The sequence below is a fragment of the Mesocricetus auratus genome, unplaced genomic scaffold (assembly GCF_017639785.1).
Source record: "Mesocricetus auratus isolate SY011 unplaced genomic scaffold, BCM_Maur_2.0 Super-Scaffold_100014, whole genome shotgun sequence".
In the NCBI taxonomy this organism is placed as follows: domain Eukaryota; kingdom Metazoa; phylum Chordata; class Mammalia; order Rodentia; family Cricetidae; genus Mesocricetus; species Mesocricetus auratus.
Genome location: NW_024429197.1, coordinates 24561849 through 24579765, shown reverse-complemented (window position 1 = coordinate 24579765; position 17917 = coordinate 24561849). Strand labels below are relative to the sequence as shown.

The following is a 17917-nucleotide window of genomic DNA, read 5'->3' as shown; positions in this document are numbered from 1 at the left end:
CGGTAAGAGAAATACTTAGATTAGCAATTATGGGATAAATACTTAAGTCAGAGATAGCCAGTAAGAAACAAGCAAGGCCAATAGCTTCATAATTAATATTGCCTCCTGTGTGTTTATTTGGGACTGATGCGGCTCTGAAACCAGACTGGCAGGAAGGTTTCCATTTACATAATGGTGATCAGAAGTGGGATCATGAATTTCCACGTAGAATGACAAACGCTCTAAAGCAATTTTAGAAACAGAAGAACGGAGAGAAGCATAGCTTCTTGGTAGCAGAATTTTCTCAGGTGGGCTCTGTTTTGTTAGCGACAAGCAGAGACTCAGGTGGCTTGCTTAAGGGAGTCTTCCTGAGTCAGCACAAAAAAAGAAAACAAGGTTCTTTTAAGAGGCTCTGCTAATGATTGAAATGTGTGCAAGTACAGTTGGAAGTGGCAGTGACCACATCTCTAGGCCAGCAGCTTTTGCTAGATATCAGCATGGACTGAGGCGGTAAACTGGAATCATGCTTACACCTGCCATCTTGGAAAAATGCAATTTAAACAGCTGTGGTTTTAACAGATAAAACACGTGGCCAGAAAAACATAAAGATTTATAGTAAAGCCAGATTGGATGAAGAAAACCTCTAAAGGTTTACAGTGTGTTTAAAATATACGTAAGATTGAGAGAGAAAAAGAAACGGCAAAGTGGTAAATAAGTAGAGAAGCCGGTTGTGGTGGCGCACGCCGGTAGGAATTGCTCCAGAGGCAGAAGCAGGCAGATTTCCAAAGAGAAACCCTGTCTCAGAGAAATAAAGAAATAAAAGTAAAAGAAATAGAGTAATAATAATAGATAAATAAGCCACGTAAAGATGGAAAATACACAGAGAGTCTGGATACTTTAAGCTGTTAGGTTTTTCAGTTTTTTGATTGCTCAGGAAGGAATAACTGCTAAAGTACACTTAATTATAAATGCTGCTGAATTAATTCAACTTCTATCCTTTGAAAATGCCTTGACTTCAAAATTTAAGTATAAGGATATGTTACTTGGGAAAGGAGTTTTTGTTTATGTTTCTACAGAAAATGAAAAGCTGAGGATTCCTTCTAGGCTTCTGTGGTTTGATGAACCCAGACCCCCAGAAGCAATGGCCCAAGTGACTCAACATCTAAAACAGCTAAGATGATACAGCTTTACAGACCAAAAATAAGGACTTTACAGGTTTTTGAGTTTTGTTATGATTCCCATGGTATGAACAGCGCCCCCTTCCAGCAAGAAGCAGTTTGGAATGAGCGACGTCCAAATCTCATATTATTTATAAATCTTTGTTTTCATTTGAATGGGGTTGTTTATAATTGGTTAATGATCATAACCAATCTCTTTTTAAAGGAAAAAGGGGATTATGGTATGGAAATGAATACTTTGTATGGGTATGGTTTTTCATTTATTTATTTATTTAAAATTTTTTTGGTTTTTCATTTATTGATACAAATTCAGGTCAATTTTGTGATGCTTATATTTCTCTTCTTTTTTTTTTTTGGTTTTTCGAGACAGGGTTTCTTTGTGGCTTTGGAGGCTGTCCTGGAACTCACTTGGTAGTCTAGGCTGGCCTCGAACTCACAGAGATCCCCCTGCCTCTGCCTCTCGAGTGCTGGGATTAAAGGCGTGCCCCACCAACGCCCGGCTTATATTTCTCTTCTTGATTAAGTATTGTGCTTATACTGTCTTTTAAAACATAATGCATGATTAAATACAGACTATAGATAGTTACTTATAATAGTCAGAATTTATAGTTAGGTAGGTTAGGTTTTCTAGATATTCAGAAATATATTTGAGATACATAGACAGTCTTCAAACCTTTCAAAGACCTTCAGAAAATGGCATTTAAAATGATTTAGGGTTTTTCTTGACAATGAGAAATGCCTGCTCCTGGCAGCACCAATTACGTCTGAGAGGAAGATGGGCATCGAAGAAACTCGTTATGGAGTTTGCTTTCAACATGGCAAGATTAGCCATTTGGGCAAGAAACTGCTCTTGCCTAGACTGCTTGACTGTTATTGTATAATCTGGACATGCAGGACCCACAGGAAAGTGACTGCTGAACTCAGTCTTACAGGGTTCCTGCTTCATGGAAGAGTCTACGAGACTTTCTGCAGGACACAGAAAAATGTCTGACAGACTGCTAATGCAGATGGACAGTTTGAAATTTCCTGTTTTGCTGAGAAGCCTTCTGGACACATTGTGGCCTTATGGGCTGAAGATGGATGCCCCGACATTACAGAGGAACTTCGGGTAACTGTTCAGGTAGCAAGATGTCTCTGTCAATCCTAGTGTTTATATATTATCCTTCTGTGATCTTTGATGGAGTTGAAGACAGATAGTTATAATATAGTTTTCTTTAGTTATGATAAAAGATAAGCTACATATAGAACTTTGGACTCACAAGGATGGGATGGATGATATTTTCTTTAAATCTTGCTAAAATATCGTAACTGTGTTCTTACTTGATAACTGTTCGGTTATATAATTTGACTATGTTAAAGTTAAGACCTTTCTTTTTGTTTAGACAGAAAAGAGGAGATGATGGGAGAAGTCCTGTGTTTATGTCAATAAAGCACTGTTGTTGGCCAATAGGGAACTAAGATAGGTGGGACTAGGAGTCCAGGAGGACACTGAGAAGGAGAAACACAGGGAGTCAAGATGTAACGCCATGGGGTAGGAAGCCCGGAAACCTCTCAGGTAAGAGACATACTTAGATTAGCAATTATGGGATAAATACTTAAGTCAGAGCTAGCCAGTAAGAAACAAGCAAGGTCAACAGCTTCATAATTAATATAGCCTCCTGTGTGTTTATTTGGGGCTGATGCGGCTCTAGAACCAGGCTGGCGGGAAGGTTTCCCATTACATCAGGTGTGTGTGTGTGTGTGTGTGTGTGTGTATGTGTGTGTGTGTGTATGTGTGTGTGTGTTTGTGAGATTACTTAGAGCAGTGGTTCTCAACCTGTGGATCATGGACCCTTTGGGGTCAAACAGCCCTTTTACAGGGGTTGCCTAAGACCACTGGGAAGCACAGATATTTACATTATGATTCATAACCATAACCAAACTACAGTTATGAAGTAGCAAGGAATATAACTTTATGGCTGTAGGGGGGGAATGCACAAGGGACTGTAGGGTGGCAGGGTTAGCAAGGTTGAGAACCACTGTCTTAAAGGGTCAAGGGCCTCCATTAAGGCCACAGGATTCCCTGGAGCTCTTCCAGAGTCTTGATGACCCTTCCTTTGGGACCTGCTTTTGTAGGAGCACCCCCCAACCCTACTACACTGCTTCTGTGGATCCCCATTCCACACACTACACAGTCCAGGCATCACAACTCTTTATTAGATCCTTCCCAGCAACAGCTTCCCCTCTTCCCCACTGTGCTTTCTAAGTCCCAGGTTCCCACCCAGAACCAAGAGGCACTAACTGTCTTCAATGCCTTCCTCCTGGCAGTCAGGCTTCCATGAGGCACAGTCTTGGCCTTCCTGTTTGCCACAGGGGCTCTGTCACTCCTTGGATTCCGAACGAAGCTTCTCAAAGTGGGTGACACCTGATTCCACCTGATTCAAATCTCCAGGGCCCATGAAAAAGCTGAAGCAGCTGTTGGTGGCGCCTTCACAGATGTGTAACGCTGCAGGCAGCAAAGTCACCATGAGCACAATTGCTGGCTCTGCATGGGCTCCGGGTCCCCTCACCCCCTGCTCACCTTTGGTAACATTGACTTTATTGGCTGCCAAGATGTCTGCCTGAATGCTATCTATTTTTGCATACAAGATCTCCGCATTGCTCTGAGGAGAGAAGCAGGGGGAGCCTGCCTCACACGAGAGCACTGTGCTCCTGGAGTGGGTCTTGAGAGGAAGGTTAACTGCACACAGAGCAGCTGAGGCAGAGAGGTCCTGCTCCCAGTTTAGCAACTAGGGCAGGTGGTAGGGGACGAGAAGACAGTGTGTGTGTGTGTGTGTGTGTGTGTGTGTGTGTGTGTGAGTATGTGTGAGTGTGTGTGTGTGTGTGTGGCCAAGTCAGGAAACTAGATTCCCTCTGTGCACAAGGGTCACCTTTCTGTCCTGGGCCGTTGCTGGGGCTGGTGGGAACGGACATACTTACAAGGAAGAGCTGGTAGAGTTCCTCCCCCATGGACTTGTGGACATGTTCCTCCACCAATGGGAACATTTGCACAAAGAACTGCAGCAGAAGTGAACAGGGCAGCAAGACGGTGTGGGTATCTGCTGACTCGACTGCCCATGCCCTGCAGTCTGCCCACGCCCACCCCAGCCCGAGCACCTCTAGTGTGAGGCTGGCCAGTCTCTGGCTGTTGCTGTGGTCGGTGTTGCCCATGGCTATCATCAGGCTGTGAATCACACGCATGTGCAGCAGCTCCTCGGCCACTGTGAAGTCATCTCGTGCCAGGATCCTTTGAGGAAGGATAAGAAGACAGGGAAAACTGTGGAGACGTGGGAGGGGAAAGGAGTCCCTCACCCCAAGTCTGAAGCCTCCCTCTCTCCAGCTGAGAAAGTAGAATTCCAGCAGAGCTGGGCTTTGTGGCACATGCCTTTTATCCCAGCACTAAGGAGGCAGAGGCAGGTGGATTTCTGTGAGTCCAGGCCAGCCTGTCTATGTAGAGAGTTCCAGGACAGCCTCACCTACTCTCTGTCATAGGGAGACATTACTGCAAAAACAACAAAAAACAAGAAACAAGACAACTTGCTGCAATTCTTCCTTGAGAAGCCTGTTCTTTATGTGGGAATTCATTTCACCAATAGTATTGGGATACAGGACCTAGGATGTGGCTTCTTGTCTGCAAAGATGATCTCTCAAAAGCAGAGAGAGGTCGAGTGCTCTCTTGGCTTGTGAACCTGGTCAGGTAGTGTGAAGCATTCTTTGGCAGTTCCCAGGTCCCTTGGGCAAATGAAAGGACTTTGCAACTGGTTATACCATGTCCTGTATCCGTGAGTCTGTTTTCCCCCAACATCCATATCTAATTATCTTCCTACCTACCTACCTACCTACCTACCTACCTACCTACCTACCTACTGACCCATACACCCATCCATCCATCCATCATCCATCCACCCACCCACCCACCCATCCACCCATCCACCCATCCATGCATCCATCCATCCATCCTGATAGCCGCCTAAATCCAGCCTGGGGCCAGCTCGCTAGGCTTGCCATCGTCTTCGGGCCCCATGTGCCCAAACTCCATCTTTTGAAATTCCCACTTTGTCCAACCCCCAGCATTTCCCTGGCACGCACCCCCAAGCACTCCTTGGGAGCGATGGGCATAGCTTGCCCCTAACCTCTCTCCAACCCCCGCCCCCATTCGCCACAGTCACAAGCATTCCTTTGTCGCATCCATCGCACCCCTTATCGTCGCTCTGTTCGCAACGAACCAAGCGGCTGCTGTACAGCTCAGTGATTGTGGCAAACCGGGTAATCACCTGCTTTGCACGTCTGCCCCTCCCGGCAGGCCTGCTTCACGTCTGCGAGGCCGAGATAGGCTCAGCTGTGCACGCTGAGGCAGGGTCCCGCCACCCTGCTCATGGCTCATAGGGTTCCTCAGCCTCTGATCTGCCTCTGCCCTGACCCATCCTGTCAGTGTAGGAGCAACGGGAAACCCGGGAACCAGGACGTGGTCTACTCAGCTCAAGTTGTTTTTGCTTGGCGTGACCCGTGAATTCTGTGCCTCGAGTACAGACAACTATAGACGACACTTCTCCTGAAGCGATAAGGTTAATTCAGACTGATCAGTAAGTAGATTTACATTCGGAAAAAATCTGTCGTTTGCTCTGCCCCCTGGTGGTCGACTCACATCTTTACAGGGGCAAAAAGGAAGTATTTCCGGTATTTCCGGAGCCCTGAGGGCGGCGACTCAGTCTTATTTACATACCCACAATGCACCGCACAGGGATCATTGCTGAATTTCAATCCAGAACTGATTGTTTCTTTGTCCCAACTTGGTGTCCTTCACCGTCGTACAATTTTCAAATATTTATGTGAGACGTATTTTATTTTGTTTTCAGAAAAAAGTGACCATTCGCTAAGTAGGATTCTTTGCTCACTTGAGAACTACATGGAGTCTCAGCTGAATATATCCTTATACTATCATAAGTAAAATCTCTTTTCCGGAATTTTTGGAGGTCTCACTTAAGAGCCAAACTTTGAGCCAAGTGAGACCATTTTTGTCAAAAATTAGAAATCATGTGTCTTTCACCATCTAGTTTCCGAAAAGTAGATTTTCTTTCTTTTACCGTTGCCGGTTTAGAGTATTTGCAAGTTTTGTGAAAGACTTAACTTAGTGTTTTAAGTCTGAAACAATAGCAGAGAAACTTAGGACGCGTGCTGTACTCAGAAATCAATGTGCGCAGTTATTTCCTCCATCTGTTTGTTTACGCATATGTGTGCTCTCTTTGCATATGCCAGAAGAGGGCATCCGATACCCCTGGAGATGCTGTACTATTTCGGAGGCTTGGCCACAAAAGGTCAGCGGCTTCACACTGGAATGTCTTGCATGATGTTATTGGATGCCCCTTTTTTGTAACCCAGACATCAAGCTATGAGAAGGCAAGGGTCCACATAGAGGAAACATTTTGGGGGGAAGAGGTCGATACAGGGTCCATGTGTAACAGCTCTGGCTGCCCTGGAACTCACTTTGTGGATCAGGCTGCCCTGGAACTTACAGAGAACCACTGGCTTCTGTCTCCCGAGTGCTGGGATTAAAGGCAGGAGCCACCACAGCCTGGCCCTTTATTCCATTTCTTAGTCTGTTTATCTCCTTAACCACAGAATTTAGCTCCATTCCACTTCCAGATGCTCCTTTTCTCTCAAATTGTTCTTATTCATTAGAAATCTTTAGAGGCATGTGCATCATTAGTAACCACATCCCAGAGTCTATAAAAGGCTGCTTTGAGATTTCCTCTGCCAATGCCAGTGGAATTAATCCAAAACCTTTTAATTTTAGCCTCAGGCAAACTCCTTGGACAAGGTCAAAAAGCATACAAATTCTTCACCAGAATACCACAAGGACAATCTCTGACCACATATCAATCTTCTTTGCTGAAACCTCTGACCCAGACATCCACAATTCAAATCATCCTCAGCTCCATTGCCTTCCATGCTCCTACTAGTACGGCCCATTAATCAGTACTTAAATGTTCTGCTGCTTTTCTAATCCACAGTACCAAGGAGTACCTTCCTTCCAACAAAAATATCGTCTGGATTATCACAGCAATTCCCCAGTCCTTGATACCAACTACTGTCTTAGTCACGGTTTCAATTACTGTGAAGAGCACATAGCTATGGAAACTCTTATAAAGGAAAACATTTAGTAGGAGTCTTAGCATTTTGAAGGTTTAGTGCATTACTAACAAGGTGGGGCATGGTGCTGGAGCCGAGAGTCCTATATCTTTCTGGCAATAGTAAGTGAACTGAGACACTGGGAAGTATCTTGAGCATGTATGAGACCTCAGAGCCCACCTCTATAGTGACACACTTCTTCCAACAAGACAACACCTCCTAATAGTGACAGTCATTTTGGGGACCATTTTCTCTCAACTCACGGCGACACCCATATAATAAAACAAAAATGAAAAAACAATCTTAGTTTTTAAATCACATTTTAGTTGTACTGGTTAGTTTTATGTCAACTTGACACAAGCTAGAGTCATCAGAGAGAGGGTAGCCTTAGTTGAGGAAATGCCTCCATAAGAAGCAGCTGTGAGGCATTTTCTGAATTAGTGATCAATAGGGGAAGGCCCAGCCCATTGTGGGTGGCGCCTGCCTTGGACTGGTGGTTCTGGGTTTCATAAGAAAACTGCCCTAGCAGGCCATGAGGAGCAAGCCAGTACCCCTTGGTGGCTCCTGTGTCAGCTCCTGCCTCCATGCTCCTGCGCTGTGTGAGCTCCTGCCCTCACTCCCTTGATGACGGCTGTGATGGGGAACTGTGAGCAAAATAAACCCTTTCCTCCCCAATTGCTTTGGCTATGGTGTTTTTTCACAGCAATAGTCACCCTCACTAAGACACCAGTGTACTAGAAGACACAGGAATATAAAATTATAAGCTCAGAGAGATGAGAACTGTCAGCTAAGCAGCTTTGTCAGCGACTGGAGGTTAACTTCAGTGATAACCCCTCCCTGCTTACAGCTGAAAACTGCCTTCAGTCAAGGTTAACTTCTAAGAAGTTGTTGCTCCATGGCTTTTGGCTTCACATTGTTTTGTATCTTCCTCTGCTATGGGACACCTGCTTTGTCAAGAAAGCTGGGGTTTTTCTAAAGACCCTTGTAAGGGAAAATTGTCAAATGCAATATATGTCTAGCTTACCCTCAAAATCGTAAAAGTTCCTTTGTCCATGGATAGCTTACTTCTTGCTATAAAAAGCAGCCCCGGGGTTGAAGGTATGGCTCAGTAGTTAAGACCACTGGCTGATTTTCTGGAGGACCGGGGTTCAATTCCCAGCACCTACATGGAAGCTCATAACTGTCTGCAACTCCAGTTCCTGGAGATCTTACACCTTCACACCAATAGATATAAAGTAAATTTAAAATAATCATTAAAAAATAAATAAAAAGCAGCCCCAAACTACCCCCACTGCACAGTTTCAGAATCTGAAACTCTGGCTGTGGCCTCAGCTAGCAGATATGCATTTTGTGCCCCTCAGTGTTTTTTTTTTCTTCTTCTGCAATAAAGTTGCCTCTGGTTTCATAGACTTTGGTGATAAGTCTTTCTCTGTTTTGTGGGCCTCTGGACCTAACATGTATCAACTGAGTTGCCTACTTTTTTTTTTTTTGTTTTTGTTTTTGTTTTTGTTTTTCGAGACAGGGTTTCTCTGTATTGTTTTGGAGGCTGTCGGTCCAGCCTGGCCTTGAACTCACAGAGATCCGACTGCCTCTGCCTCCCCAGTGCTGGGATTAAAGGCGTGCGCCACCACTGCCCGGCCGAGTTGCCTGCTTTTATTTTAAAAATTTATGTTTATACTGATCAAAAAAGCTCAGATCAAAAGCACTGATGACAGCATATGCTGGACAGGGTGTAGAATACGGTGAACACTCCTCCATTGCTGGTGGGAGTGCAAACTTGTACAGCTGCTGTGGAAATCATTTTTGCAGTTTTAGAGAAAATTTAGAATCAATCTACCTTAAGACCCTGCAATACCAAATTTGGGCATGTACCCAAAGGATGCACACTCACACCACAAGGACATTTGCTAAAGTATGTTCATAGCAACATTATTTTTGATATCCAAAACTTGGAAACAACCTAGATACCCCTCAACAAAGAATGGATGATTAAAATGTGGCATATTCACACATAGGAGTATTACTCAGGGGTAAGAAACAATGACATCTTTACATTTGCAGGTAAATGGACAGAACTAGGAAAAAAAGACATCTTGAGGAACCCAGATCCAGAAAGACAAATACAATAGGTACTCACTCAGAAATGGATACCAGACATAAAGTAAAGTATAACCAGCCTTCAATTCACAACCCCAGAGAGCTTAAACCCTCTTCCAGAAACTGATGGAAGCACTTGCAGAGACCCACAGTAACCCTTGGGAAGAGCTCCCTAAGTACAATGAAAGTGAGAGGGATAATGAACAAAGGAGTCAAGACCATGATGGGGAAATGCACAGAATCAGCTGACCTGAGTAGTGAGAGGTCACTGACTCCAGACTGACTACTGGGGAACCGGGACTGGAATGTAAATAATAAATAAAAAGGAGGACAACCAAAACGTTATGGTCATCATGTATGTCTGTGTGTGCCTGGCTCCCATGGAACTCAGCAGAGGGTAGGGAGGGTTGTGAGCCACCATGTGGTTTCTGGGAACTGAACCCTACTGTGTCATGTCTCCTAATCTGGTCATGTTTTCCATCTTAGAGTTGTTCTTTCCTTCTGTTGACTATGGTTCTCCTCTCCTTCTTCTAGTTTTGGAGATAATCACACTCTGTATCCCAGGCTAGCATAGACTTTCTATATAGACCACCATGGTGTTGAATTCCTGGCAATCCTCCTGCCTCACTCTCCCGAGTTGCTTTACAGCTTTCCTGTGACTTCCTGGTGCCTTCCAGGAAAACATCAGGGTTACCACCTTATCTCTTCTGGACCTGCTAGTGCCTGGCCTCCACGTCCCAAGGTTGTGATCTCCACTCAGCCCACAGGCCTGTGTCCCGGGGCAAGCACAGCTACTGCTCAGCACATTTGTGACAAGTGAATGATCAAGACAATTGTCAAGGTCTCTGTTTATTTCGGGACAGGCCCTTTGTAACCCTAGCTGGCCTGGAACTCCCTTTGTACAAGAGGTTGGCTCCAGCCAGAGAGATGCACCTGCCCTTGCCCCCCAGCGTAGAGATTAAAGGTGTGGACCACCACAACCCGCTCTCCAATGTTTGGGTCACATCTGTACTGGCTGGTTTTGTGTGTCAACTTGACAAGTTAGAGTCATCAGAAGAAGTTGCCTCGGTTGAGGAAATGCCTGGATGCTACCCAGCTGTAAGGCATTTAATCATTTAGGGATCAATGGGGGAGGAGACAGCTCATGGTGGGTGGTGCCATGTGTGGGCTGTTGCTCCTGGGTTCTGTAAGAAAGCAGACTGAGCAAGCCATGGGAAGCAAACCAGTAAGCAGCACCCTCCATGGCCTCTGCATCATTTCCTGCCTCCTGGATCCTGCTCTGACCTCCCACAGTGATGAACAGCAACGCGGAATGAAGTGTAAGCCAAGTAAACCCTTTCCTCCCCAGTTGCTTTTGGTCATGGAGTTTTGCCACAGCAATAGAAATCTAAGACAGTATCCATCCACCATTGCCTTCTCCAACTTACTACACGTCAATTCCTCCCATATCACCTTTTATTGTCCTGTTGCTGTTGTTAAAAAGTTCTTATTAAGGCCAGGTGTTGGTAGCTCACGCCTTTAATCCCAGCACTCCGGAGACAGAGGCAGGGGGATCTCTGTGAATTCGAGGCCAGCCTGGTCTACAGAGCGAGTTCCAGGACAGCCTCCAAAACAATACAGAGAAACCCTGTCTCGAAAAAAAAAGTTCTTATTAAACACAAAAAGGCAGCCCACACAATGGGAAAAGATATTCACTAACCCCACATCTGTCAGGGGGCTGATCTCCAAAATATACAAAGAACTCAAGAAGCAAGTCTCCAAAACACCAAAGGATCCAAATGAAAAGTAGGGTACAGAACTAAATAGAGAATTCTCAACAGAGTAGTCTAAAATGGCTGAGAGGCAGTTAAGAAAGTGCTCAACATCCATAGTCATCAGGGAAATCAAAATCAAAACAACTCTGAGATATCATCTTACTCCTGACAGAATGGCTAAAATCAAAAACACCAATGACAGTTTATGCTGGAGAGGATATGGAGAAAGGGGAACACTCCTCCACTGCTGGTGGGAGTGTCAACTCATACAGCCACTGTGGAAATCAGTATGGAGATTCCTCTGGAAAGTGGGAGTCAGTCTACAAGACCCAGCAATTCCACTCTTAGGCATATACCCAAAAGATGCATAGTCATACAACAAGGATGTCTGTTCCACTATGTTTACAGCAGCACTGTTTGTAATAGCCAGAACCTGGAAGTAACCTAGATGCCCCTCAACTGAAGAGTGGATAGAGAAAATGTGGTACATTTACACAATGGAGTACTACTCAGTAGGAAAAAACAATGGAATCTTGACATTTGCAGGCAAATGAACGGCACTAGAAGAAACCATCCTGGGTGAGGTTACCCAGTTACAAAAAGACAAACATGGTATATACTCACTCATATATGAATTTTAGACATGAATCAGGGGAGTGCCAGCCTACAATCCACTGCCAGAGAGTCTGGGAAACAGGAAGGACCCTGAGAGATATGCCTGGTACCCCAGAGAAGGGGAATGAGGCAAGATCTCTGAGCAGATTGGGAGCATGGCGGAGAAGGGAGAGGGAGCCAGTAAAAAGAGGGGGAGAAGAGGAGGGGAGAGGAGGACTTGGGGGAGCAGGAAGGTTGAGTCAGGGGAAGAATAGAGGAGAGCAGGATGAGAGACACCATAATAGAGGGAGTTATTTTAGGTTTGAGGAGAGAGCTAACACTAGTGAGATTTCCAGAGATCTACAAGGATAACACCAACTGGCAAACTTAGCAATAGTGGAGAGACTACATTAAATGCCCCTCCCTGATAATGAGTTTGCCGACTACCTTATATGCCATCCTAGAACCTTCAACCAATGACTGATGGAAGCAGAGGCAGACACCCACAGCTAAACACTGAACTGACCTCCTGGAATCCGGTGACAGAGAGGGGTCGATGGGCTGGTGAAACCCAGAGAAACAGCTGACCTGAACAAGGGGGAGCTTTTGGACCCCAGACTGATGGCTGAGAGGCCAGCATGGGACCGATCCAGACCCCCTGAATGTGGGTGTCAGCGAGGAGGCCTAGGCAATCTATGGGGCCTACTATGGGTAGTAGATCCATATTTATCCCTGGCATACGAATGGACTTTGGGTGCCTATTCCACAATAAGGGATGCTCTCAGCCTGGACACTTGGGGGAGGGCCTAGGCCCTGCCCTGAACCAAATGATGGACTCTGGAGATCCCCCATGGAGGGAACAGAGTGGGGATTGGGTGGGGGCTGAGGGTATTGGTGGGGGAGCTGGAACTGGCATATGAAGCAAGCTTGTTTCTAATTTAATTTAACAATATGTTAAAAAAAGTTATTAACAACCTCCTGAGTCCAGTTACTGCTGCCCAAATGCGCATGTGTGTGGAGTCATACTGGGGCAGGAGAACTCTCCCTCCCTCAGTAGCCGTCAAGTGCCAATAGCGCCCTCTCTAAGGGTGGGGCTTCGGAGACCCCCTCCCTGAAAAGTCCCACATTGTGGATGGGGTGTGTACTCCTGCAAATACGGCTCTCGTGCTGCCCCCTGGTGGTGGCCCAGCACTAGTCCAGGGATAAAGGCAGGCGTTTTGGAACCCTGGCTTGTGACTGAACGTCTTTTGCATACCCATAAGGCATTGCACAGAGATCGGCGCTTTCATTTAAAAGTATAAGCTCTTTTCCTGTTTCCTTTTGTTTTCTTGAGAGCGATGCGGCATCCAGAGATTGAATGTGAGCCGAAAGCAGACGTCAATGAACGCTTGTTTTGTGCAATTAGTTCCCATCGGTTATGTAGGAGTTACATGCGGCCGAGAACGGTGGGCGGATGCATACGGGTCATACTCTGGTTTCTCTTCAGATCGTATAAATCTTTCGCCTTTTACTAAAGATTTCCGTGGAGAGGAACAAGTCTGAGTCTTAGCTCAATTTTTCGAGGTCCTACTTATGTAGGACTACTACCTGTTGTTCAAAAGGAGGTTCTTTGATACTACTACTTGTATACAGTGAGGAAACTTGCTAAACGGCAAGTTCCTTGTGAGTCTTCTGCACGGTTTTGCAACTCCCTTTTTTCTGTGTACTTCCAAGTATGCGTTCACTGTGGCTTTGATTGTTGTAGAGCTGTGTGATCCAGAGACCCACCTGCCTGTTCCTCACCACTTCTTGAGAGAGCTGGAAATGAAAGCACGGCTTTTCTCCCACTGTTGTTGGTAAATCTGCTCCTTCGCCACCTCAGGATACTTTGTGCTCTTTCTCCGTGTGGGCCTCTTGTTATTACCGGTCTTAGTGTGTCAAACTTCGTAGAGAAAAGATGGCAAGAGCACGCAGGACACAGATTTCCGCGAGTTCAGGACAGTCAGGGCTACATAGAAACGCCAAAGAAAACAGGCAGTCTTAGCTCTCTTTAATTCTATAAAATAACTTGATAAACTCTGCCGCGCCTCCTGCGCAGCCTGTATCTGAGAATGTGGCGAGGTGGTCGGATAGATGACACAGAGACCAGTCGGTTGTGTTAAGAAAACTTTATGCTCCCCAAATCGGCTTAGGAGAACTTCCCAAGAAAAATGCTTCCCTTCAGAAAAAGCTTCTGCCAACAGCCCTCTCACAGACCTCTCACTCTCCTGGCTGGTGGTTAAATGTCCAGCACCAGAATCTGGAACAGCAGGGAGTAGCTAGCCATTGGGAAGATCAAAGTCATGGTGTTTCAGTGAGGGAGGCCTTATCAGGAGCTTATGGCATTGAATTGTTTTCCGTAAACAGGTTTTCAGTAAATATTGTCTCAGAGCTGCCTGCTCCCAGGCTGATGGAGGGGTGGGTTTCTGGCCAGGGTCTGTGATCCCCACAAAACTCCTCTTTCCAACTTGACTTTTTTTTTTTTTTTTTTGAGACAGCGTTTCTCAGTGTAGCTCTGCCTGCCTTAGAACTCACTGTGTAAACCGGGCGTTGGTAGCGCACGCCTTTAATCCCAGCACTCGGGAGGCAGAGGCAGGCGGATCTCTGTGAGTTCCAGGCCAGCCTGGTCTACAAAGTGAGTTCCAGGACAGCCTCCAAAGCCACAGAGAAACCCTGTCTCGAAAAACAAAACAAAACAAAAAAAAGAAGCAGCTTGAGGCATTTTCTGAATTAAAGATCAATGGGGGAGGGCCAAGCCCATTGTGAGTGGCGCCTGCCTTGGACTGGTGGTTCTGGGTTTCATAAGAAAACTGCCCTAGCAGGCCATGAGGAGCAAGCCAGTACCCCTTGGTGGCTCCTGTGTCAGCTCCTGCCTCCATGCTCCTGCGCTGTGTGAGCTCCTGCCCTCACTCCCTTGATGACAGCTGTGATGGGGAACTGTGAGCAAAATAAACCCTTTCCTCCCCAATTGCTTTGGCTATGGTGTTTTTTCACAGCAATAGTCACCCTCACTAAGACACCAGTGTACTAGAAGACACAGGAATATAAAATTATAAGCTCAGAGAGATGAGAACTGTCAGCTAAGCAGCTTTGTCAGCGACTGGAGGTTAACTTCAGTGATAACCCCTCCCTGCTTACAGCTGAAAACTGCCTTCAGTCAAGGTTAACTTCTAAGAAGTTGTTGCTCCATGGCTTTTGGCTTCACATAGTTTTGTATCTTCCTCTGCTATGGGACACCTGCTATGTTAAGAAAGCTGTGGTTTTTGTAAAGACCATTGAGCCACAACCTTGTAAGGGAAAATTGTCAAATGCAATATATATCTAGCTTACCCTCAAAGTCGTAAAAGCTCCTTTGTCCATGGATAGCTTACTTCTTGCTATGAAAAGCAGCCCCGGGGTTGGAGGGATGGCTAAGTAGTTAAGAGTACTGGCTGATTTTCCGGAGGACCGGGGTTCAATTCCCAGCACCTACATGGAAGCTCATAACTGTCTGCAACTCCAGTTCCTGGGGATCTTACACCTTCACACCAATAGATATAAAGAAAATTTAAATTAATCATTAAAAAATAAACAGAAAGCAGCCCCAAACCACTCCCACTGCACAGTTTCAGAATCTGAAACTCTGGCTGTGGCCTCAGCTAGCAGATATGCATTTTGTGCCCCTCAGTGTTTTTTTTTTTCTTCTTCTGCAATAAAGTTGCCTCTGGTTTCATAGACTTTGGTGATAAGTCTTTCTCAGTTTTGTGCGCCTCTGGACCTAACACATATCAGCTGAGTTGCCTGCTTTTATTTTAAAAATTTATGTGTATACCGATCAAAATGGCTCAGATCAAAAACACTGATGACAGCTTATGCTGGAAAGGGTGTAGAATAATGTGAACACTCCTCCATTGCTGGTGGGAGTGCAAACTTGTACAGCTGCTGTGGAAATCATTTTTGCAGTTTTAGAGAAAATTTAGAATCAATCTACCTTAAGACCCTGCAATACCAAATTTGGGCATGTACCCAAAGGATGCACACTCACACCACAAGGACATTTGCTAAAGTATGTTCATAGCAACATTATTTTTGATATCCAAAACTTGGAAACAACCTAGATGCCCCTCAACAATCTTGTTTCTAATTTAAATAAAAAATACATTTAAAAAGTTCTTATTAACAACCTCCTGAGTCCAGTTAGTGCTGCCCAAATGCGCATGTGTGTGGAGTCATACTGGGGCAGGCGAACTCTCCCTCCCTCAGTAGCCGTCAAGTGCCAATAGCGCCCTCTCTAAGGGTGGGGCTTCGGAGACCCCGCCCTGAAAAGTCCCACATTGTGGATGGGGTGTGTACTCCTGCAAATACGGCTCTGGTGCTGCCCCTGGTGGTGGCCCAGCACTAGTTCAGGGATAAAGGCAGGCGTTTTGGAACCCTGGCTTGTGACTGAACGTCTTCTACATACCCATAAGGCATTGCACAGAGATTGGCGCTTTCATTTAAAAGTATAATCTCTTTTCCTGTTTCCTTTTGCTTTCTTGAGAGCGATGTGGCATCCCGAGATTGAATTTGAACTGAAAGCAGACTTCCGTGACCACTTGATTTGTGCAGCTAGGTCCCATCGGTTATGTAGGAGTTACATGCGGCCGAGAACGGTGGGCGGATGCACACAGGTCATACTCTGGTTTCTCTTCAGATCGTATAAATCTTTCGCCTTTTACTAAAGATTTCCGTGGAGAGGAACAAGTCTGAGTTTTAACTCAATTTTTCTAGGTCCTACTTATGTAGGACTACTACCTGTTGTTCAAAAGGAGGTTCTTTGATACTACTACTTGTATGCAGTAAGGAAACTTGCTAAATAGCAAGTTCCTTGTGGGTCTCCTGGACGGTTTTGCAACTCTCTTTTTTCTGTGTATTTCCAAGTCTGCGTTCACTGTGGCTTTGATTGTTGTAGAGCTGTGTGATCCAGAGACCCACCTGCCTGTTCCTCACCACTTCTTGAGAGAGCTGGAAATGAAAGCATGGCTTTTCTCCCACTGTTGTTGGTAAATCTGCTCCTTCGCCACCTCAGGATACTTTGTGCTCTTTCTCCGTGTGGGTCTCTTGTTCATACTGGTCTCATTGTGTCATACTTCGTAGAGAAAAGCTGGGCAAAAGCACGGAGGACACAGGTTTCTGTGAGTTCAGGACAGTCAGGGCTACATAGAAACGCCGAAGAAAACAGGCAGTCTTAGCTCTCTTTAATTCTATAAAATAACTTGGTAAACTCCTCTTTCCAACTTGACTTTTATTTATTTATTTATTTATTTATTTATTTATTTATTTATTTATTTTGAGACAGCGTTTCTCAGTGTAGCTCTGCCTTAGAACTCACTGTGTAGACCAGGCTGGCCTTGAACTCAGAGATCTGCCTGCCTCTTCCCCCCTGAGTGATGCGTTTCTCTCTTTTTCCCAACCCCATCTCCCTTTCTCTCTTACCCCCTTAAAGTCCATGCATTTTGTATAACTGCAGTCAATTCTTCAAGGCCTCACTGAAGTCCTCTGACCAACCTGAGGAGTAACCATACATCAAAGCAGAGGTATTGGGGAGCAGCTGAGCTCTGGCATTCTCACAGACAGGGCTGGGGGTTGTTTCTCCAGGTCTATTGCTTATCTATCATGCACAAATCCTCAGCTCTACCCACAGCTCTGTAAAACCTGTGCTTCGGACCTCATCCGAGGGAGGCAAAGACCAGAGGACCAAAACTCAAAATTGTCCCTGGCTAAGTGAGACTGTCGTAAAACAAAACAACAACAAACAGCTCTCCCCATTTGGGGAAAAACCCCAACCAAATCAGAAAAGAAAACTTTAGATTTCCTTCCTTGGAGCCTATTCCACTTTGGGGAATTATTTTTTCACTTTTCCTTTATCTATGTTAACAAGAACAAAAATCCCAGCTGGGTCACACTGGTTCGAGCCTTTCATCCCAGCACTCAGGAGGCAGAAAGAGACAGATATCTGAGTTCCAGACTGGCCTGAGATACACAGAGATCCTGGCTGGAAAAAAACAAAACAAAACAAAAACATCAACAAAGTATCATAGAGAAACAATAGCAAAGAAAAACAAAATCTAAAGATAACATATGACCCACACCAAAACTAACAAAAACCCCAAGAAGGCCAGGTGGTGATGA

General features: G+C 45.3%; 1 protein-coding gene and 2 non-coding genes across 3 annotated transcripts; 2 read left to right on the top strand and 1 right to left on the bottom strand.

The window, feature by feature from the left end:
* Positions 1-3331: 3331 nt before the first annotated feature.
* On the bottom strand, positions 3332-5850 carry LOC121143979 (armadillo-like helical domain containing protein 1). The gene is made up of 5 exons (XM_040756862.1): positions 5450-5850; positions 4293-4422; positions 4116-4193; positions 3718-3799; positions 3332-3642 (listed from the first exon to the last, which is right to left on the bottom strand). Exons 1-5 carry the CDS (start codon positions 5557-5559, stop codon positions 3518-3520), a joined length of 525 nt encoding a protein of 174 aa, XP_040612796.1. The 5' UTR covers positions 5560-5850; the 3' UTR covers positions 3332-3517.
* Positions 5851-13215: 7365 nt separating this feature from the next.
* Positions 13216-13331, top strand: LOC121144217. The gene has a single exon (XR_005881536.1). It is a non-coding gene; the product is annotated as a U5 spliceosomal RNA (small nuclear RNA).
* Positions 13332-16419: 3088 nt separating this feature from the next.
* LOC121144215 lies at positions 16420-16535 on the top strand. The gene has a single exon (XR_005881534.1). It is a non-coding gene; the product is annotated as a U5 spliceosomal RNA (small nuclear RNA).
* The last annotated feature ends 1382 nt before the right edge of the window (positions 16536-17917 follow it).

What these genes read in the sequence shown, in the direction of transcription:
- LOC121143979 (XM_040756862.1), bottom strand. Translation starts at nt 5,559, where the DNA reads ATGAGCCATGAGCAGGGTGGCGGGACCCTGCCTCAGCGTGCACAGCTG. An exon ending in TGGCCAGCCTCACACTAGAG is followed by an intron (nt 4,194 to 4,292) that starts GTGCTCGGGCTG and finishes CTTCTGCTGCAG; the next exon opens with TTCTTTGTGCAAATGTTCCC. An exon ending in AACTCTACCAGCTCTTCCTT is followed by an intron (nt 3,800 to 4,115) that starts GTAAGTATGTCC and finishes TTCTCTCCTCAG; the next exon opens with AGCAATGCGGAGATCTTGTA.